Source organism: Mya arenaria, chromosome 3 (genome assembly GCF_026914265.1).
Source record: "Mya arenaria isolate MELC-2E11 chromosome 3, ASM2691426v1".
In the NCBI taxonomy this organism is placed as follows: domain Eukaryota; kingdom Metazoa; phylum Mollusca; class Bivalvia; order Myida; family Myidae; genus Mya; species Mya arenaria.
The window spans coordinates 45,588,555-45,612,949 of NC_069124.1; the positions used below are offsets into that span (position 1 = coordinate 45,588,555).

General features: G+C 33.0%; 1 protein-coding gene across 1 annotated transcript; it reads right to left on the reverse strand.

Annotated features, from left to right (window-relative positions):
• Window positions 1-11,152: 11,152 nt before the first annotated feature.
• Window positions 11,153-14,283, reverse strand: LOC128229251 (uncharacterized). The gene is made up of 2 exons (XM_052941030.1): window positions 14,189-14,283; window positions 11,153-13,139 (listed from the first exon to the last, which is right to left on the reverse strand). Exons 1-2 carry the CDS (start codon window positions 14,208-14,210, stop codon window positions 11,398-11,400), a joined length of 1,764 nt encoding a protein of 587 aa, XP_052796990.1. The 5' UTR covers window positions 14,211-14,283; the 3' UTR covers window positions 11,153-11,397.
• Between the last annotated feature and the right edge of the window lie 10,112 nt (window positions 14,284-24,395).

A 24,395-nucleotide genomic window follows, 5' to 3' on the forward strand; every position in this document is an offset into this window, starting at 1 on the left:
TAGCCCCTAATGACGACAAAAAGTTCCTCTAGAATTCGCGTTTTTTGATAAAAAAAATCAATTTTAATTAAATTTCTTGCATATCTGAATATTTTGTTGCGCTTTATTGAAATGGCGTAATGTATTTTTTGTATAAATCATCCAATAAAAGAAGCAATAAGTGGTGCGTTGTTGCGCTTGAATCATCTCAAATAGGGAGGGGTAGTGACACGGGGTTTTCTAGCACTGGTCACATGACCGGAAACACACGTCGGTAATGCAAGGAACTATTAGTTAGTATACTGTTTCGGTTTGAAAACCGTACCACGAACACTTAAAGTATGTTTAATATATATTATGTGCATCGAATAATTTACATGTTATACGTTTTATGAACTGACCATATTATTGTTATCATTATTTACTTTATGTTATTTATTTCTAAAGTGTTGTTATAATAATTCATGAAAATAAATCAATATCAAATTGTAGTGTGATTTTGAAATTTGTTTTATCACAACCCTTCCATACACCAAAGATCACATTGATGACTGATACGTGTTGTCCGGCACGTCTGTAGCAGTTCCGGCAGAAGATCCAATTTGCCGGCCGAGCATCCTATAAAGCATATATGCCAATCGTGTCCGTCAGCAAAGCAGACTTCTACAAACAACGATTCCTGCATTATCATCAACAATAATATTCATATAAGTCTATCCGTTTAACAATAAAAACTTCATGACTTAGTATTATCATTGCAATAAGAAACGAAAACAAAATGTACATATACTCTAGTACTGGTAATGTACTTGTCTTGTTTCTTTCATTTCTGGCGATGCCGCTTTTTATGATTGTATAGCATTTGTATATCTCTTGCGATGCTGCTAAAAATCAGCAATCATTTTAAAGTTATACCCCTTTTGATAAATAGTCGTATATCTCTGGCGATGCTGGTATAAACGTGAGTTATTCAAATTAATACTAATTTGCTTTTTAGATTACAAATTATTCTTTGAAATGGTACTTGCATGTGTTCTGATTATCAAGGGAGGCAACAACATACAGACTCATAATATGACCTTCAGATTATTCTTCATAAACAAGTTATCGGCAATGCAGGCACTTTAAAATGGCAAATATACATCTGCTGTTGTTGCAATTAACATAGTAATCATATGTATTCTTGATATTTAGCTAATTAATAATGAATTATAAGTTTGATACAAACATTTCATCTAGACAACATGGAACCACTAAATTAAACTCTAGGTGCACGTATCACTCAATATATCAATGAAACTGGCGTTACAAATCGTCACATATCAAAATTTGTGAGTACAGTCTACAGTGACCCTTATATTTCTTAATGATTGATAAAAAGTCATTAAAATAATTAACTGACAACACATAAAGGATGAAAATGCAGCTTGTGTTTTTTTCGCTTATTTCAACTGTAATTTAACGCGAAGAGACATATTTTCAATCATGCAAGTTAAAAATTTAACATTGGTTATAGTACAATTTTCACATATTCTTGCTTTACAAAAAAACTCTTTAAAGTTGCACTTTATAAATATTGGGTAAACATGCAACCAAAAGGCACATTTTTGTGCATCCTGAACTCCAAGTCCACTCATAAACAGCAAACAGGACTATCAGACTAAAAACTAACTTAGAGACCAAACTTACTGCAGCTGGGAACAAACAATAGCAACAACATGAACTATATTTTCATTTAAACAATCAAGATTAAAGCATAACGATATGAGACAACGCGTAACATGCGGAATGATATGCCACCTAGTCAACATAAAAAAGAAAACTAGAAGTACATTAAAATAGACTGATAAACCTTGCATTCAATTTTGGTGGATACCTTGGAAACCGTTCATTTTCTTCAAGTGTTTTGCGTTAAAATGAAACAGTGGTTTAGACGATCAATACGGAGAAGCACTTTCAACATGTCAATCACCAAACATATCGTCGCTATCCAGAGAGGACAGATTTTCAGATAAACCTGACTGTATAAACAACGGTACACATCTAAATGTTCTACTCTTGTACTTCCATCTTTCTGATAACCTTCTTGAGAATCTGGCGATATTTCTCTTGTTTGATATGTTGTATTGCCAGCACACTCACGGCCCTGTGGCGGAATTCGGGCTTTCATTCCAGTGTCAGACATGCATAGTTTTGAGGAATCGAATGTGCCATACGTTTCTATGGCGTGTGGATCTTCACCATATAAGTGGTTTTGTGTAGGGTACAGATCTCCAGAGGAAACTTAACATTTTGGTTTCGTACAAGAATCCGCATCGCTATTGCCGGGTGATGTGCGGCCACTTAATGGTAATCGAACTGACAACTTCGATTCATTACCTTGCTTGATGGTGTCTGGATTCTGGATCTCTTTGTAGATTCTATATGCATTCTCAAAATTTAATAGTGAACATCACCATTTGCTCTTTCATATTGTTCTGTTTTTACGCCAGCCTTTCTTTTTGAAAATTGACTTGCGCTTTTGCTTTTAAAGCTGGTGTTCATTTGTTGCTTATAGCATATTTCCTTTGGCTCTGTAGGGCTTTCCAGTTTAGTTCTTATACTTTCCATGCAAAACCTACCAGATATGCCTGGTTTAGATATTGTCATGCTCGTATCTGTGAATGAACTATTGCTTTTATCGGAAAACATAATAATATTGGGTTTCATTAAAACTATGTCGTTCTCTCGCTCGAAGTCGAATGACTGACTGTTTTGATCTTGAAAGCTATAATTATGTTTTTTCACGTTCTAACCGAAATTCAACCGATGGGTTTCTGTCTTCATCTGAACAAAGTCGATGAAGGGCCACATTTGATGTTGAGTTCCAAGCTACTGGAGAGTTAAGCCTGCGTTTTGGAATGGTATCGTCATCTTCAAATGCACGGATGCTGATATTATTGAGACGTTGGTGCAATGGCGAGCTATTAATGAAAGCAAAGTTTCTTTCTTCATCTAATATCATATTAACAAGTACTTTCGTCTCCGGTTTTTCCCTTCTATGATGTCGTTGTGTTGACATTTTCGATGCATCAGAGTGTTCACCTTATCAAAGTAAGTTGAAATTAATCCAAATTCATCAAAATGGCCTTCAAGAGCAAGGTTCAAAGATAATCGTAAATTGTCCAGACAGTCTTGGTACTGTTTTGTCAACTCCGCTATTCTAGCTCTAGCAACATAGTAAAACATTGTTCGTCTTGTTTCTATAGCAGTCCAGTTTATATCTTTATCGGCAAGAAGTTCCTTTGCTTCTACAATGCATGCGTCGTCAACAGGACAATTTTTAATTACGTTTGCCCGGTTCCCGAGACCAAGCAAACAAAGGTTCTTCTCCACCCCTTTTTACAGGCCATATTCTCCTTAGCACATTCTAGTCCATGTCTACCCCACATTAACAAGGCCTGCCTTTCTTTAGCTGTTGGCGTCTTTTCAAAGCTATACAGCCTTACTTGAACTTCGTTATAAAACATGACCAAAAGTTCACGGCAAAGACCAATATGGACTGCCTTACAACGAGCAGCTCTGAGCATATCTTCGCTTTCTTTGAAACGTCATGCAATAGCATTTGCATTTGCTAACCGGCCAAAATATCTGTAAGCAGCGTATTACTTGTCTCGCTTGTGAGACTTTTCATTTTTGTGAATACGTTTCCTTCACGCAGACCTTTATCAAATGTTATAGCTATCGCATCGATTTCTGCGCCAATAACTGCTACACATTTGTCAGCAAGAATTTGTCTCCGATATTCATTACTTTCATTTTGCATTTGTTTTATAAACTTGTTTGCCTAATGCAAGCCAAGGATTAGTGAACCATGCATCATCCACCATCGTTTTAAGATTATCAACCATTTTGCTTAGCAATGGCCTTTGACCTGATGTCGATTTGTGTACATGCACCACGTTTTTAGCCGTAACCAGTTTAAAAGGTGAAAAATAAAGTTTTGCTGCTAGTCTTTTATAGCCACATCTTTCAAGAACCAAAATAAAGTCCTGTAAGCAAATGTTTTGTTGCAGGTTGCTTATTAACAGTTCTGATACATATTCTTTGTAATTTGTTAGTGCTAAATGGTAGATAATCTGGTGAACACGTTCGAATCGAGGGTATTTTCTACGAAGCGTTGAGGACACAACCAAAGGGTTGATTTGTAGAATAACCTCCTCTTTGCACAAATACAGTGATTGGACTTCAGCTTCAGTCATTGATTGGCTTCCAGATACAAACATACTGCAATGGGTTGTAGTAACTGGAGTGTCTGTAAAATAACACGTTCAAATTATTGCCTAAGCAAAGCACCGTGGTATCTTAGCTATAAAGACATCTAAATTGCACGTGTTTATATCATTTTATTTTTAAATAACATTATATTATATCATAACATAATGACGTAAGTACATGTATATAAGTGTTTGTAAAGATGTGACATTAAAGTGATAAGGATAAAACTTTTTGAGGAGGATAGGTTTTACATTTTGGAGCATCAAATCATATCTGACTTTTGGCAGTACATAAAACGAGGGTGGTAATCTTAAGTATGGCCCCGATATCACTACGATAATACTAGATATAATTTTAAATATTGCAAAGTTTAGTTTTTGTACCAAAGTTTCATTTACTTATTTGAATGATTATATTTTCAAATATACATTAAGGTATAATTTTTATTATTTAAACATTGATCTTTATCGTGCAATATTTCCTTAACGTAAATAATAGAACTGATGGCAACGAAATATACATTACATTAAATTACTGTGAATTTATTTAGTTTATCAACTATTTCAGTTAGTTGTAATGACTGCCCCCACCATTGAGTTTAAATATACGTGTTTAAATCAGTACCTGTATTCGTAAATGTATCCAATTTGAACATCGCTGATCTTAAAATTTTCTGTCAGAGATTCATGTCAAAAGCGTTCATATCTTTTACTTGTAATGAGAACCCCATAAAAACGAAACTGCTTTATGACGCAGTAGTGTCTGTTTCTATAATTTATCAAATGGCCATGCAGGTAAATATGCATAACCAATAAGACAGACAGAATCTAGAACCAATGATTTCGCTTCCGTCAAATATTTTACTTTTCTTCCGCCGAATGGAAACGTAAAACAATACCACCGGAAAATAATTGGCACTTTTTACCATCAAGTGAAAGCATTGCCAAAATGTAAATAATATTAAGGGTATGAGGAACTTAAAAAGCATCCAAGTGCTTTTTAAAAAAACATATTCACAGTAACCTATAGAAAATTGATATAAAAGCTCCCTTTTATGTATGCCACCAAAACTTATTGTTTGGCATTTAGGTTTTGTTTATTTTGAGATGTCTATAAAATCGAGATCGAGAGAGAGAGAGAGAGAGAGAGAGAGAGAGAAAGAGATAACGAGCAGACGAGAGAGAGAGTCAGAGACAAAGAGAAAGAGAGACAGAGAGAAGTAGAGCGACAAGAGCAGGAGAGAGAGAGAGAGAGAGAGAGAGAGAGAGAGAGAGAGAGAGAGAGAGAGAAAGATAGAGGACGTTTTGTAAAATTTGCAAATGCGCATTCATGAAATCAGAAAAAATAAGAATCACTCCTTATATCTACTTTTGCCCTTTTCTTTCCTTTATTTGTTATGTTAATGTTGATTTTAGTTGTACTCATTTCGCTCTTATCAAGAAAATTATCTAGAAATTTTATCTCGTTTGGCTGTAGGCCGCTAGGCCTGCAGACTTTTATAACCGTATCTCGGAAATCGAATCGGCAGATCGACATAACATTTTAAACTTTGGGCGAATTAATGCGCGATCAGGCGTATTAACCCCAGCGCAGCTAGAACTAATTTACATTAACATTTACATCGAAAATACCTAGTAAGCAATCTGCTTCAATAGCTACGGACTGCGTTCTGCATATTAATTTGATAACTTAAAGTAGCGCTGTTAGGAGTTTTAAATCTATATTATGCGGTTAATATAGTTCGTATAAGCTGCGTTTTGAGTATTACAACGCACTCAAAATTGTGCAAAAGGCAAATAGTTCAATATAGGCGAGATACAGAACACAATAATAAAAGCAGAATCTGCAAATAGTTTCAAATTGAAAGCGTACTGAATCAAATAAATACATGCATTATATACCTGTGTTCAGATTTTGCTGCGGCCGTGGACCGATATAAATATTAACATGTACATTGTAGTTAAGAACAGAATCTGGATCATCGCATTTGGACAGGTTTATTGCCCGGAAATAAACTCTGAGAATTCGTTTAAACCCGGAAAAAATATGGATCTTATCATGTTGCAATTACATGCTAATTAGGCGTAAGATATCAAACCATAATGTTTTAACTGAATTTATAATACTTCATTTTTATCCTACAATCAGTTTATTTTTGGTGACTGAAGTTCATTCATAAGAATATTTTCTCTGTTTTAATTGATTAAATTGGCTCTTACTTGACATTTTTATTGAGTTTGTCAGTTTGTACTTGTGTTCTTTAATTTTGTGTCGAATAAGACTATTTTTTGTGTAAGTATATAGTGACAACGTTTAACCAGTACTAAATGCATAATATACACTTTTACCATTCAAATCAACTCGCGTAAAGCGTTAACAGGCTATCGACTAATTTGTGTCGTAGTCATTTAATGCCGAATGAAACGGAAAGTGTATGAATATTTCTCAGTTTGTCTCAGTAATTTCAGACCAACGTCTTGAGCATTTAGCATAATGCATATGCATATTTGAAAACCACTGATATAAATGAGTAATCTGTTCATTTTGTGACATAGATTGAGGCATTATTAGAGGCATGTACATCAAACAAATAGGGAACAAATAGCATTCGGGTGATTCGATCCAGAGGTATTTGTCGTTGAAGAAGGAAACCTTAAACATAAACCTAGTGAATATATGCAACGTATTAAATTCCTAAATGCTTCATTCGTGGCAGTGCAATGTTTATGAAACCAAAGCTCCAGATAAGGTTTTAATATGATATTGAGAATTACTCCATACCTAATAAGTGACTATTTGGCGTATTCCAAATTTCAAGTGACTTATACTACATGATCTTTGCAGGTCGAAAGCCATTCAACGCTTTAAGCGCTTTGATTTTTACATACGCATGACCCAGGTCTTTCTTTAGAAGCCACGCTTACAGGGGTCACCAAGGATCGGCCTGTAAATACAAAATGAGGGCAAATTTGATCGTACAGAAAATCAAAAGCGTATATAAACAAGTCAAAATGGTTAAAAATGATGGTTTATGTTTAAGCAGGAATTTTTGCCTTGCACCGAACTTATCTTGAGGTCAACGATGTGTAATGTAGTTGGAAAGAAGTTATTGTAAAGCGGAAACATCTACTATTGGGATCTTTCTATCGTCTTTCAAATGTGTTGTTTAGTATCAATGACTCAATAGGTCACGCACTAGAAACAGGTTTAACAGAATGTAGAACAGATTCGATACTGGTGATCTTAATTTCCATTGTTTCAAGCAACTCTCATAATACAAGATTGAAAATATGTATACCCAATATGGTTTGTCACAAGTGATTGAAGTTAGTTCTCACTTCACAGATCATTACCAATAACTTTTTATATATTTTGGTATCTTTATCTGACAAAATGTCCTTTTCTGGAGTAGGCGAAGCATTGTTAGATCAATTGTGTCGCTACGATTGTTCTATTTCTGTTTTATGAAACACAATAAGGTGACCAATCCTCTTTTATGGGGTATATTGGGATTTACTCCGAAGGTTATTATGATCGACTGCATGCTCTTATTGCAGATTTTGACTGGGATTCTTGTATTGATCCTAATATAGATGTGTACCCGTCTTATTTAACAGACAAGTTTGTATTGGTGTTTCTTGAATGTATACGCTAGAACATCAGATATTTGGTTCAACGATAAAATCCGTGAATCAATGCTAAAGAGAGCTAACAAACTAGCAAAAGCCACAGACACCCTTCCAGACATGTCAACCTACGAACGCATACGAAATCAAACGAAGACAGTTATATGCTCAGAAAAACGAATTCATTTGAACAAACTTGCAGAAGCATTGCGTGAATCATCAAACCATAACTCAGATTTTTGGAAATCAACACTGCACCAAACCCAGCACGCAGCATTCCACCACTCAGAAACAACAATCATCTTTATGAAGATACATGCTTTATGGACAAAGCAAACATTCTTAACACTTTTGTCGAATCACAGAGCAAAAATCACCAAGTGCCTTCCATCACAGCAAAATCCAAATCACTAACTTTATCTTATTTGAATGTGACTCCACTTGCAGGTGAAGATTGTCTTCTTATTCTCGAAAGGGGTAAAGCTTCAGGTCCTTACACTATTAATGTTTTTTTAAAGGAAGTTTCAAATGAAAACACTCGACTTCGGTTGCAAATCTATTGAATTACTCGATAGGGAACGTTCCTCGCCAGTGGAAACTTGCTTATATCAGTAAACATTGTCAGTGCCAGTGTATCATTTTTTCTGTCCAACCCTCGTTGAACAAAAAGAAGTCAGGGCAGTACTCTGTTACATCTCCAAAGGCTTTGAAAGAACCTTGCATCGTGGTCTTTTATTTAAACTACCAAGAAGTGCTATATAATGGCGTCTTCTCTCATCGTTTGAGAACTATTAATCAGATCGAAATCAATGCGCTGTCCTTCCATAAAGCTTTCCCGATAGCTTCTCAAACATTAATTTAAGGTCCTTTGCTATTCCTCATGTATATAAACGATATCGTCGACGAAATACAATAAAAGATGCTGAAGACTAGACATTATAATTTTTGTCGATACTCTTATTCAAGCTGATAATACATTGAAGCTGGTCTTGAACAAATCAACCTATGAGGTAACTGATGGTTTGTTACCTTTAATCCTCCAATGACAGAATATTAATACACGATAGAAACTGCAGAGAAATTCAAGAAGTTAAAGCACCTGACCCTAAAATTTGATGATTTTTAATGCATGGTCCCCTTTTTGGTATTTCAATTTTTAAACTTGTGTTGTGCTGTTTTAAACGACATGGATGTAATTATTCTTTTACATTAAAGGTACAACATAACAGCTCATTTTCTTGGATCATTTTTTTAAGTGTTTTTGGTGTTCATGTCTTGGACAAAAGCTCGATGAATAAATGATTTGGTATTGCCTTACTAGTGATTGCGCTTTTTATTTTTGATTTGTTACGTAGCGGAAAAATATGACGTATAACTGTATTAAGATATCCAATCGAATAGCATTTGAATCTTTTTGGAAATGCCTTTATGCAAAATGAAATGTGTTTCTGTCAGAATAAGTTTTTCATCCCATATGACCCATACTCAAACTCGTCCAGGTAATTACAAGGACAAACATCCTGACCAACGACGGACGACGGACATTCACCAATAGCTAAAACGAACAATCAAGGTATGAGACAACACATGTTGCATATGTAATAGATATGTCAACAAACCAAACATGAACAAGAAAATTAGAAGTACATGAATACTTATGTGAAAAACTACTGAAACAAGCTCAGTGGCAAAAAGTTTAAACATACACCTGGTTTAATGGCACTGAGTAAACGCCAAAGACATAGAACACAAAAACAAAAAATCACAAACAATAAACATGGAAATACAGCACAAAAACCCACAACAGCACAGTGCATACATGCTATGTATAAGAAAAACTAAGTATGTTTATCAAGAAGTATTAGGTACCGCCATGGAAAGGTCCGTAAAATGTAAATTTACTGGGGTTTAAACCAGTTTACGTGCACAAATCTCACTCTTATCCCAACAAATCCTAACTAAAGAAAAAAGGTAAATCTTATCAACGTATGCAGTAACTTGAGGAAACTTAATAATAAAAAAATGTACTTCAATGATTATAGATTCCAACTCTATTTGCAAACGGAGGAATTCAATTCAGAGCACCTAATGCAAAAACTTTTCAAAGATACGATGCATTCATTGTTTAAAACTATGAGCATCACACACAGTCTGCCTTACAAAATAAAAGGTTTAAAAATGTGTGATCAAAGAGTTTCATAATATAAACCATCATTAAATTTAAACTGGGAATAAATAAAAGAACACTTTATATAAAAAATAAAAGCGCCATATATGAGGTAATCTATTCTTCCAAATGGTTACCTATGTAAAATATTTGAATGCAAAAACACTCCGAGACAGCCAAAGTTGGTTTAAAGATAACATGAATCTGCAAAATATTCTTAAAATAGAAAGACTGAAAGCCTAGTTATGTAAGGATGCTATATTCAACCCTATATTTTGTTTCAGGAATTCATTTTCAAAAACAGATGGCAAAAACTTTTCAAAATATTGCCTTTATATAAAATCCAAGTCATTCATTGAGTCTATCTGCCCAACTACCTGCTGGAAACATTAAAATTTAATAATTTTCTTTAAAACATCACCATAAACATCAGGATGAGCAATGCTATCAGCAATCAGCGATTTAAGGCTACTATTGTACTTTGAAATAATGATTATAATGATAATTTAGAAATTTTGAGAAAGTTTTCCTTAATTTATAAAATCTGAAGCTGAATTCGTTAACATCTGTTCATATTCTAGCATTTGTGTAACTGTGCAATACAAACACCATATGCTGGTGAACTAGGAGCATCTCCATCAAAAAGGGGTAATGAATTATTTAAAAATTGAAATAATCACGTTCATCATAAAGTTTGATACTCCATATATCGTCCTTTACGTCGAGTTGCAGATCTAAATAGGATGCTTCTAAATCGGATGTATTAGATTTATTAAGTTGCATTTGTGAAGGGTATATCGATTGAATATATTCTGTAATCACAGGATTATCCAAACTCAGAATATTATCAATATATCTTAAAGCGCCGTTGAATTTATCAACAAGAGCGAGATCTTCAGACTCCAGATAATTTCAACATATATTCACTTTCATAGCAATATAAAAAGAGGTCTGCAAATAAAAGTGCATAATTCGCACCAATTGGAATGCCAATTGATTGATTATAGAAACATTTACCGAATTTTAGAAAAGAATTATACAAAAGTACAAAATTTAAAACTTCAATGACATCTATGCTTGTCCAAAAGATATATTTATCTGAGCGATCATTGGTAAAAAAGCTTTTTATCAGTTACTGCCATAGTAGTTTTTACCCTCGCAAAGGTTTTTTCGATAAGAGGAGTCAATTTGTTTGTGACTAAAGATTGTGGAATAGATGTATAGAGTGTTGAAAACACGGAATGAACCCTTGCATTAAAAGTAAAGTTGGTGCACTGGCTTAGACTGTTCACTTTCTTCAAATTCGAATTTCTTCTCAAAATGGCACCGTATTAAACCTACTCAGTATGGCGCAGCGCATGTGACATATCAATCACAAATCACATCATCGCTATCCAGAGATGACATATTTTCAAATTCATCTGAATCTTTAAACGACTGGTACACATTTAAATGTTCTTCACTTGTGTCTCCCTCTTTTTGATAACCTTCATGAGAACTTGATAACCTTTCACCTGTTTGACACGATGTATTGCTAGCACTTTCACGACCGTCACCTGGAATTCGGGTTTCATATGAGCCATGTAATTGTTCTTGGATAGGGTACGGATGTTCAGTGGAAAACACACATTTAGGTTTCGTGAAAGAGTCTGCATCGCTATTGCCAGCCAAGGTTGATGTTGAACTCAATGCTACTTGAGAGTTTAACCTGTGTTTTGGAATGGTTTCAGCATCATCAAATGTACGGATACTGATAGTCTCAAGACTTTGGCTTCCAAGAAAAGAATAGTTTTTTGTTTCATCTAAGTTCAAATTACCAAGCTCTTCCCTCTCCCGTTCTTCCCATTTTATGATATCTGGGCGTTGAATTTGCGTGTTCACCTTATCAAGATAATCTGAAATGAATCTTAATTCGCCAAAATGGCCTTCAATGGCAAGGTTCCGAGATATTCGTAAATTATCCAGACAGTCCTGGTGCTGCTGTGTTAACTCAGCTAATCTAGCTTTAGCAACATAGTACAACATTTCTCTTCTTGTTTCTATTCCAGTCAAGTTTTTTTCAATATCGGCAAGAAGTGTCTTTGCTTCTACAATGCATGTTGCGTCAACAGGACAATTTTTAATTACGCTTGCTTTGTTCCCGAGACCAAGCAAGCAGAATACCATTCTCAAAACGTAAGATCGTCTCCACATCATTTTGCTCTCCGAAATCTCCTGTTCAGCATATTGAAGACCAATGTTGCCGAACAATAACAGAGCCCGCCTGTTTTCAGCTGTTGGTGAGTTTTCAAAGCTATACAGCATAACTTGCACTGCGTTATAAATCATAAACACAAGTTCAAAGCAAGGACCAATAGAGAATGCATTACAAAGGGCAGCTTTGATCATGTGAGTGCTTTCATTGAAACGTCCTGCGATAGCATTTGCATTTGCTAACCGGCCTAAATACACACCATCTGTTAGCAGTGTATTACTAGTCGCGTGTGTGAGACTTTTCATTTCGGTGAAGACAGCTCCTTCACACAGACCTTTATCAAATGTTATAGCTATCGCATCGATTTCTGCGCCAATAACTGCTACACATTTGTCAGCAAGAAATTGTCTCCGATCTTCATCACTTTCATTTTGCATTTTTAGGATAAACCTGTCTCTGATTTGGCGTAAAGCAAGCCGAGGATTAGTGAACATTGCATCATCCACCTTGTTTTTCAGAACGAAATTCATTTTACTTATCCATGGCCTTTGTCCTGATGTCGATCTATGTATATGTTTTAAGGTTTTTACCGCGTCCAGTTTTAAACGGGAACGTAACAGTTCTGCAGCCAATGCTGTATAGCCACATTCTTTAAGAATAAACACGAAGTCCTTTAAGCAAATATGTTGTGGCAGGTGGCTTATTAAAACTTCTGAGACGTCTTTCCTGTCGTTTGTCAGTTCCAACTCGTGGATAACCTGGTGAACAGGTTCAAATTGAGGGTATTCTCTACAAAGTGTTGCAGACACAAAGTAAGGGTCGATTAGTAGAATAATTTCTTCTTTGCACATATCTAATGATTGAACTTCAACTTCCGTCATAGCGTGGTTTTGAGAGACAATCATACTGCCGTGTTCTGTAACATATTACATACAAGTTACTTTATTTATATCGTGGTATCCTTGCAATAAAGACATCAAAAGACTAGAATAAAAGTGATTAGGAGAAATCTTGTTGAGGAGATACATTTTGAAGCATATAATCAAATCATTCTTTTGGCATTATTTTAAACGAGGCAATGTTAATAGTGGTCCGGATTTTATTACAATAAGCATAAACATACAATTACAATAAATACAATATTCTTATGTCCCAAACTTTCATTAAATTAAATTGAATGATAAACATATCCAAATATACATGCACCTATAATATATTCTTAAAAACCGGTTGATCTATATCTAGTGCGATCTATTGTTAACGTAATCAATATATTTGGCCGCATAGGTTTAAAGAATTATACATATCGATTTATCTCATTTCAACTATTATCAATAAATTGCAATGACTGCATCAACCATTGTGTTTAAATGTTAAGGTATTCAAAACTGAACCTGTAATCGTAAATCTATGACATTTATAACAATAACTGATTTTTAAAATTGACTGTCAGAGATTCATGCCAAAATCTTTTTTAGGGCTTAATTTAACTCCCATTAAAACGTAACTAATTGTATTACGCAGTAGTGTCCTTTTACAGAATTCTATCAAATAGCGATACATATATAAATGTGTTAAACCCGAAAGCCAAACTCTTCCCTAACTGTAATCAATAAGACAGACAGACTTGAGAAGCCATAAATGTAAAAGTAACATTCATCGTGCAGTCCCTTTCTTAAAAAGTAGCATGTTCGCATATTAAGGACAAAACGCCGTGATGATGCCGTGATAACGCCATGATAATGCCGTGATAACGCCTTGATAACGCCGTGATAATGCCATGATAACGCCGTGATAACGCCGATAATCTATGCTTCAGAAGTGTCGTTAAGTTGATGTAAATGGTAATAATTGTCTATGATAACATGTTTGTTAAATTTCTTTCTCTTCTCAACTATTGTCAAAAAGTTGTAATAATTTCAACAACTATTGGCTTTAAACGTAAAACCGTAATTAAAACAGTACCTGTTTTCGTATATCTATCCATTTTTTAACATAACAATTCTTAAAATTGACTGTCAGAGATTCATGTCAAAATCGTTCAGAGCGCTTGCTTAAAAACTGCAAACTTCAAAACGAAACTAATATTATTACGCAGTAGTGTCCGTTTATATTATCTCAAAATCGATAAGACAATTGAGAACCCAAAAGTTTGATTCCACGAAATGTTTTTTGTTCAATCCGCCGAATGAAATGGTAAAAAAAATTGCACCGGAGAATAATATACAGCGCTCTTTACGTTTAATTGAACGTATGGCCAAATTAAAAAATTTCTAAGTAAGGAACCGCCGAATTCGAGTAGCCAAGGTAATTATATAACTTAAATATATAATAAGTACATTAATAATGTAATGTTGCGTTTAGGTTCTCTTTTATCAGACCCTGGTGTGAAAAACTACTTTCAAGATTAAATTTCATATATCGTGAGCAAGAAATGCTTTGTTAGATAATTATATATACTTTTTACCGTTGATAAAAACTAACGTATTTTTGCAACTACAACCCAACCCCAACAGGTAAATGCTGCCATGTGATCGGTCAGTGACTGCCATATTGTTAAATACTAGATCCTTCATTCAATATATTGTATGAAGAAATGTTTTTACTGCTATTAACAGTTGTTGATAAGTTTTTTTTTGTCATACATAATGACCTTTAAGCTTTGATTGAGGTCATTAAAGTTACTTAGTTATGTTTATGTCAATAATATACAATTAGTTCTATGTAATAAGTGAAATCTTGAGTTTTTAAATTAGCCTTTCTGTTTATGTTCCTTTTTATTGTATATTTTAACATAAAGAAGAAAGTTTATTCAAAAGCAATACTCAACACACTACATATTTGAAATAGGCCAATATGACCCTTGATCAAATTAACATAATACAATAGCTTATACATACATGTATGGCGGAGCATATTAATAAATAGGTTTATATATATCACAATGCTAAAAACTGTATCTGTATGATTCAATATAATTTTCTAAGTACATCAACTATAAAAAAAATTCTCTGTTGTATACCTATTATAGGGAATACTTCCGCTTGTAAATATATATTCAATTAAGTGCAAATGGCCCATGATCGATATTCAGAAAGAACTGTTCGTAAATAAAATCAATTAAATTATTAAACAAATTGACAAATCATAAGACAACAACTGTATCTTAATTTAGTATACCAATCTGATAATAATATAATGTTTAAAACATTAATAGGGAATAAAGATTTTAATACAACTGGTTAAATATCTTGGTGACCAGCATTAAAGCAATTTAGGCCTCCCTTCATTGGCCTGGATTAGGGTATGTGTCGTTCTTATTTCAGAAGCATTAAAGATAAATACAGCTAATTTAACCACAACATTTGCGTTGTTGGATTTTAACAACTGAATAGTTTTGAACATACTTGGTCTTCTTTATAGTAACGCTTGATATACTTACATCGTATATCATTATACAATATACATTCAAATAAGGAGTGGTATTCGTCTACTAACTTATTACATGTAGCGCATGACCGTTCTACTCTTGGCACGTTTCTCCATCGACCAGTCTCAATACCAAGCCGGTGTGAAGACGAGCGTAATTTTGTAAATGCTATTCTATACTTATGCATTTTGACTTAAAGATATGATTGCATTTCAAAATTAGCAAATACTTTATAAAAAGTTGCTCTAGTTGAGTTCTCTAATCTGCTAAACCAAGTTTGAATAAAAGTATCCTTAACTCGACGCTTTAATAAGCTAAGGAATATATTATTGTTACCAACACTCTGTGCTATCCAAACGTCTTGAAAACCGAAAGTGCATAACATGTTTTCACCATAACCGCCCAGTTGTTTTTCCAAGGTTATTTTCAATTTCAATTAACATTGTTTTATATATAATACTTATGTATTTCGTTCACTACAGTGTAATGTCTTAAAACAATATTTCAATATAAATGTTAATCTCACCAAATAAAAATCAATCCTGCCCAGGTCTCCATATATAAAATCGTTTTGTGTAGAAGTTTTAACACCAAGTAAATGCTTGCAAAACATAGTGTGTATTCTTTCAACGTTGTTTGCACGGAAACCCCCCCAAACTTCACATCCATAGAATAAAATAGGCTTCACTAGTTTATCAAAAAAATCTAAAACATGTTCAGTTGATATGTTACAAAGCTTTGAAGGTATTTCTTCATTTTAAAAATTGCCTTATTTGCTTTTCCTTTGCTTTGCCTGACAATCTTTTCAGACATTCAATAAAGGAGCCTCCAGACGTACACAATTCCCAAATAACAATATTTGGGTACAATTTTAATTTCTGAATCACTATAGTGAAAATGAATATTTTGTGCTAATCTACCGCCTTGTCTAAAAACAACAATTTTAGCCTTATTATTATTTACAGAAAGCTTCCATCTTCTACAGTTATTTCTAAAATGTTTAGATTAGTTTGCATTTTAACACTGGTCTTTGCAAAAATTACGATGTCATCTGCATACATCAATAAAAAGAGTTTAACCATGTTAAGATCAATACCTTTGGCTCCATTCAGAAACAACTCGTCTTCTAAGTCATTAAGATACATAGCAAATATAAATGGGCTTAAACACTCCCCTTGCCGGACACCGAGAAAACATTCAAATATTTCACCAGTTTCACCATGAAGTTTAACTTGTGTTTTAACACTGTTATATATGCCTTTTATAACACTAGACAAGTTTCCTCTTAGGCCTAATTTATATCATTTAAACCATATATTTGGCCTAACCAAAAACTCAAAGGCTTTAGAATAATCCACAAATAAACAATACAGCTGTTCATTCATATTTAAAACCTGATTTATCAAACTATGTAAGACAAATATATTGTCAATTGTTCCCAGTTTGGAGCGAAAACCGGCCTGAGCTTAAACATATATGTAATTAGTTTCGGCCCACATTGCCAAACGTTCATTTATACATCATGTAACCAATTTCTCTAATACACTCAACAATGTAATTCCTCTAAAAAATTTAACATCCGATAGGCTACCCTTTTTTGAATAGGAACTAAATACCCATCGCTCAATAACTCAGGAAAATGACCTATGTATAGAAGTTTGTTGAACAATAATGATATAACCGGTGAAAATATGTCTTTTACAAAATACAAGAACTCATTTATTACTTTATTCGGGCCTTCACTACGACCAAGACTTAAATCTTTGATATTTCTGCTGACATCTACGACAGTGAAATGTACATCTAATTCATTAAACATAATCTTCATTTCGCTATCTAAAATTGCTTAATTAAAGTAAAGAAATGTATGAATGTTTTTTACAGAGAAAAGGTTGGTGGTGTTTATTGTCTTAAAATGAAGTTACACTTATTATAGAGGTCTGAATGGGTATGCAGACACAACATATACTGATGTCTAATTCAATAGCGTATTCTAATAATTGCCACGGGCTTAACAATATCAAATCAAAGCGCGAGGCGCTGAAAGACTATCTGCGGGCAAATATGTGAGAGTTTCAAATTTTATTTGAACTATGGGAAAGGTGAAGGGCACATAGATAAAAGGGAAAATGTACCGAGGACCAAGAGCGCTTGTGCCCACACTGGGCGAGGGAACAAACATATCTATATTTATTTTATGGCGTCTTGTGTCATTTTGTTTATGTAAATGTCACTTCAATCGTCGTAATCCCCCATCTCCATGTATTTAATTGTTACAATGAATGCCCCTTTCAATCGTTTCTAATGGTTTTTCTTTGCTTTGATTAGATATCATACGATATGAAAATGCAATATATCTTTCCCTTGATCATACACGTCTTATTTAAGGATTTTTTTTTCAAACAACTTCAGCAATAATTCCATTCAAAATGCACAGCTTATTCCTTCACTTCAGTCGACATATCCCCATGTATTTAAAGTTACAATGCATGCCCCTTTCAATCGCTTCTAAAGGGTTTTCGGTGCTTTGATTAGATATCATACGTTAGGCAAGTTTAATGAAAATACACGTTTTAATTGTTTAAGGAAAATGATTTTATTTTTACGAGCAACTTTAGCAATAATTCCTATCAAAATGCAGAGCTTATCAGATGGTCGTTTTCCCGCGGTGAGGACAAGCATGTGGTCAGTTAATATATATGTAGAAACTATTTTTAGAAAATCGGTCAGTTAATGTAGTTGAAACTTTTTTTAGATTATCGGAAATTGTCTGTTCTAAGAATGAGAATATGATTGTAACAAACCGCAAAATGAAAAGGGAAAACGCAACTTTCCCTTTTCAGCATGGTAACATTTTTAATCAACAGAAACCCTTTGTAATGTCCTCAAAGCATTTCTGTAGGATTAGAAATATCTTTCGGAATATTACCAAACACTTCATAGTATAGTATTGAAGAGTTATAGTGTGGTTTTCAACATTTCTGGTAATATTCCCAAAAGTATCCATAGTATGCCAGGTTTCTGGGAATATTACCAATTTGATCTTGAAAATTTGGTAACATTACCAAAACATTTTGAAAATATTTCCAAACACTTTGTAGTATAGTATTGAAAGTTGTGGTGGGGGTTTCAACATTTTTGGGAACATTCCCAAAATAATCCATACTATGCCGAGAGATTTTCTAAAATATTTTCAGCTATGAAAAGTCACAAATATTTGGTAATATTCCCAAAATAATAAGAAACATTTTCTGCTAGGATTCTGAATTTAATGTCCAGGTTTTCTGGGAATATTACCAATTTGATCTTGAAAATTTGGTAACATTACCAAAACATTTTGAAAATATTTCCAAACACTTTGTAGTATAGTATTGAAAGTTGTGGTGGGGGTTTTAACATTTTTGGGAACATTCCCAAAATAATCCATACTATGCCGAGGGATTTTCTAAAATATTTTCAGCTATGAAAAGTCACACATATTTGGTAATATTCCCAAAAAAAGTGATGAACATTTTCTGCTAGGAATCATAATAAAATGTCCAGGTTTTCTGGGAATATTACCAATTTGATCTTGAAAATTTGGTAACATTACCAAAACATTTTGAAAATATTTCCAAACACTTTGTAGAATAGTATTGAAAGTTATGGTGGAGGTTTTTACATTTGTGGGAACATTCCCAAAATAATCGATACTATGCCGAGAGATTTTCTGAAATATTTTCAGCTATGAAAAGTCACAAATATTTGGTAATATTCCCCATAAAAGTGATGAACATTTTCTGCTAGGATTCATAATATAATGTCCATGTTTTCTGGGAATATTACCAATTTGATCTTGAAAATTTGGTATCATTACCAAAACATTTTGAAAATATTTCCAAACACTTTGTAATATAGTATTGAAAGTTATGGTGGGGGTTTTAACATTTGTGGGAACATTCCCAAAATAATCGATACTATGCCGAGAGATTTTCTACAATATTCCTCAACTATGAAAAGTCAGAAATATTTGGTAATATTCCCAAAATAAGAGATGAACATTTTCTGCTAGGATTCTGAATATAATGTCCAGGTTTTCTGGGAATATTACCAATTTGATCTTGAAAATTTGGTAACATTGCCAAAACATTTTGAAAATATTTCTGAATAATGAACATTTTCGACTAACATTCTAAACTTCGTCTTGGAAATAACGTCCAGGTTTTCTGGGAATGTTACCAAAGTTAATCTTGAAATTTCTGGTAACATTACCAAAACCTTTCGGGAATATTACCAAACATTTCATAGTATAGTATTTAAAGTTATAGTGGGGGTTTTAACATTTTTGGGAACATTCCCAAAACTATCGATATTATGCCCAGAGATTTTAAAAATATTCTTCAACTATGAAAAGTCACAAATATTTGGTAATATTCCCAAAATTAATGATGAACATTTTCTTCTAGGATTCTGAATAAAATGTCCAGGTTTTCTGGGAATATTACCAATTTGATCGTGATATTTGGTAACATTACCAAAAGTATTTGAGAATATTACCAGATGAACTGAAACAAACTAATTCAACAAAAAGTTCATAATACAGTATTGAAAACTGGGGCTTTTCAACATTTTTGAGAACATTCCCAAAATAATCCATATTATGCCGAGAGATTTTCCATATCATTCTTAAACAAGGAATAGTCACAAATATTTGGTAATATTCCCAAAATGAATTACGAACATTTTCAAATTCATCCTGAATACAATTATATTATCTTGAAATATTTGGTAACATTACCAAAACATTTTTGGGCATATCAAAAGACAAATTGAAATAAAATAATCCAAAAGAAAATGCTCCACGTGGGCTGCTGTAGAACATGAATTATTCAGGGAATATTACCAAAATCTTCATTGCGTAGTATTGAAATTAACAGCAGGTTGTTCACCATGTTTTTAATATTCCCAGAATAATCTATAGTATGACTAAAATTGTTCTAAACATTTCTAAAAAATTCAATATTCGCAAATGTTTGGTAATATTTCCAATAAAAATATAAACATTTTATAATAAGAGATGTTTGTCAAACATTAATCCCCATCACCCCCTGAGCGCCATGTTGTCAGAATTCTTTGAACAATCGAAATATGCATGGACTTAAATGACAGCTGATTGATCATTGCCATTGGATTACTTTAAGGCAGTTTAAAGATTATGACCATTCAAAGTGTGAGGATAGTATACATAGTGTTCAATCGTGTTCAGATGATAACAGATATTTGCAGATAAAATGTGTCCTCTTAGAAAGGAATAAGTAAATACGACAACATTTTAATGGCGAATATTATGAGTTATGAACATGACGTTTGACTCTAATAAGTGTTGATTGACAGAATGGCATAGATTACATAGTCCTGGTTGTTTAAACCTACTAGAATGTTATTTCAGTATTACAGGTATGTCTCTTGCAATTTTACAATTTGACAATAATTATCTTAAATACAAGTGTGGACTTTCGCATATTATGAATTAAAAAAAAACACAGAAAAGAACAGAACAAACGTTTATAAGTCATATACATCAGAACATCGTCTAAACACATACACTTAGGTTTTTGATATCAAATACTTGTACATGGTTAGTGCTATAGTTAAAGACACAAATATGTTGCCGTAAAGGCAGCAGTATCAGAGGATGAACTAAATTAATAATAATAATAATTATTATTAGGAATAACATTACGAATACATACTGATTCTTTAACATAATCGCAGAGCTTAACCAGCTCACATTTATTGACAGAGTTAAATATATTTTTGGGAATATTACTAACTAAATCTTGAAAGGTTTGGTAATATAACCAAAACAATTCGGGGATTCTTCAAACTTTTCCAACATCCAGTCAACTCTACAGTTGAAATCCTCTGGGATACATTGCTATGAAAACATCATCTCCTACATGGCTGTAGACGTTGCACTTCCCCTGTTTTCTTAAGCTTTAATAACCTCCGAACTGGTCTGCCTTTTCCTGTTTACTTGTCTGAAAAATAATTATAATTGATAAAACATTATCTATGAACTTTTTTTACAAGCAATTAAAATTTAACACGATGCATAAATAAGAACTGGTCTGCCTTTTCCTGTTTTACTTGTCTGAAAAATAATTATAATTAATAACATATCTATGAACTGTTTTTTTTAAGCAATTAAAAGTTAACACTGTGCATAAATATGATCTATTTGTTTATTGTTCTTTATTATTTAAAAAATAATACATGACTTTATGGGGTAACTTAATTGTAAAAAGTACAGTCTTCTGCAGCAATTTTTCCCATTTTTGCAGGCAGTTGAATACATACATGTATGGGTGTCTTTGGTGTTGATGTATGAAGTGGCTGTGTGTGTTCCTCTGGACTAACAACAGCCAGTGGTTCATCGGACTCCTGAATTAAACCGTCATTTTAGTATTGTATCATGACTTTTTTCCAGTTTTACTTCTTTATGTGCAAAATTAAATATAATGTCCAGCTTATTTTTAACTTTTTTGTCGTTCATTAAATTTCATTTGATTAAGTTAACTTGAACTTTTAAGTTGAAGAATTAATTTTGTTGTATACCATTATACTTACATAAACAATTTAGAATGATCTCTATTTGTGGGATATTATTTTTTTTTAATTATAAGAGCTATCACTAAATGTCATGAATATCCCCACATGCCCAAGTCAACTCATTTTAAATACGACCTCGTATGACAAAATTGAAGACCGAACACAAGCTATCGCCAGTTAGGCTGATGAAGAAATCACACAAAAAATGACTTAGATGTCCCTTTATCAATTTCAAGAACTGTAAAGAAAACATTTTTGATTTCAGTTTTAACTTTTAATTGATCAATTAGTGTAGGCCAATTCTCTATGTATGCAAGTATTTACCCCATTCCCAAGATCATTTTGATACATGCAATAACTCACCACAAGCTTAACACTGCAATATCAGTCAAAACAAAGACCATCTTGGAATACACAAATTCAAAAGCCCAGCAGGAATGTCCACTAAGTGGTAATTAATTGACTGGTACAATTTCATAGTGATTTCATGGACTAATTAGCCTTTTTCTCAAAATGAGGAGTAAATGGGAGGCAATTTCTCTGACTTGTAGAGCGCAATAGACTTAGTTTAATGGCACAAGCTAATTTTTATTTTTCGCCAACTACCTTAGGATAACAGCAATCTACATGCCAATTGTACTTACTAAAATATTAAAATTCTAGCCCTTGTAGAAAATTGGTTTTCAGTTTATCCGCACAAAGGCATATATTTATAAACCTATTGACCACTATACACGAGGTTATGAACACTTGCAGTCCTACAGTTGATGCTCGGGCTTATCAGTGGAACTAATCTAACATAACTGTAAACTGACCACTTGACCCTTTCCGTGCTGGGAGCTGTTTGCCTGACTAATTTGAGAGTAATAGCTGTTCTTGTCTTGAGATTTGGGCCATTTTATGTTAGGAGGTTTTTCTTGGTATTTCAACTTTCGCTATCTTGATTATTAAAATAATATTATTATCGAATGCTTTTGTATAAATTTTGTATATCATAGTTATTATTGTTATTATTATAATTATTATTATTATTATTATTACAGACGGTAGTCCAAAACCCACTATACTGACGTCCATCAAGTATCATTGTACAATGTTTAAATGACGTCATAAAACAAGTTTGTCATGAATATAACATTTATTACGAAATCATGTATCTTTTAAGTGATTTAAACCATTGATATATATATATTAATAACATGTTGATCCGGAATGTCTTATTCAACTGTTGTTGATGTTTTAAGATATTGATTTCAGTCAGTAAGCGCCTCGTGCGACTTTAGTCGAATTCCATCTCCCTAATCAAAACGCACTACTAATAAGTTATTACCCTATCATAAGATGCTTTAATATACATAAATTTTCTTTTTCGCAAAGAGAAAATAATATGGAGAAAATATATATTTCTGGAAAAATGCTCTACATACATTGTATTACAGAAACATGTAATAAAAGTTCAGTGACTGCTGTGATTAAAAATTTACATCAACTGTGCATGTAGGAGTGCAAACGATCAGAAAAAGTTGGATAATTTTAAATATTATATTAAAATAAAATGAGTCATATAACGTTCAAATATACTGGTATGATATCAAAAGCCCGGACATAGTGGTTTAAGATACAGTATTGCTTTGTTGTGATCATTTCTCATATGATGATATTAAACTGCTTTAAAACAAGTATTATATATATATTGAAATAAGGTAGCAATGTTTTATGATAATTCACAGGAAAACATACGAACCTCAATCCAAGTGATGACTTCAGAGTTTACAAACTTTAGACTTTATAATTATGAGACTGTTAGCAATTGGATAATGTTGCTATGATTTAATACGGTTGAATTACGAGTAATCATCCTAAAGTGAAAAATAGCAATGTATCAAAGTTTGCAGTATTCTTTTCTTGTTCCAAAAATGCAGCAAAAGAAAGTATTAATTTTCATTTGTTGTGAAAATTGCGAAAAACATATTCTTTAAATATAACCATATATAACAAACCTCATTATAACTGCATTATTGACATTGTTAGATATACATGTAATACATAAATCATTATATTTTATAAAACCTATATATTCATTTCATTCAATTGTACATTTCATTGGGTATAATAGGGTTGATATTGATACTTTTGTAGTAAGTAGACAGC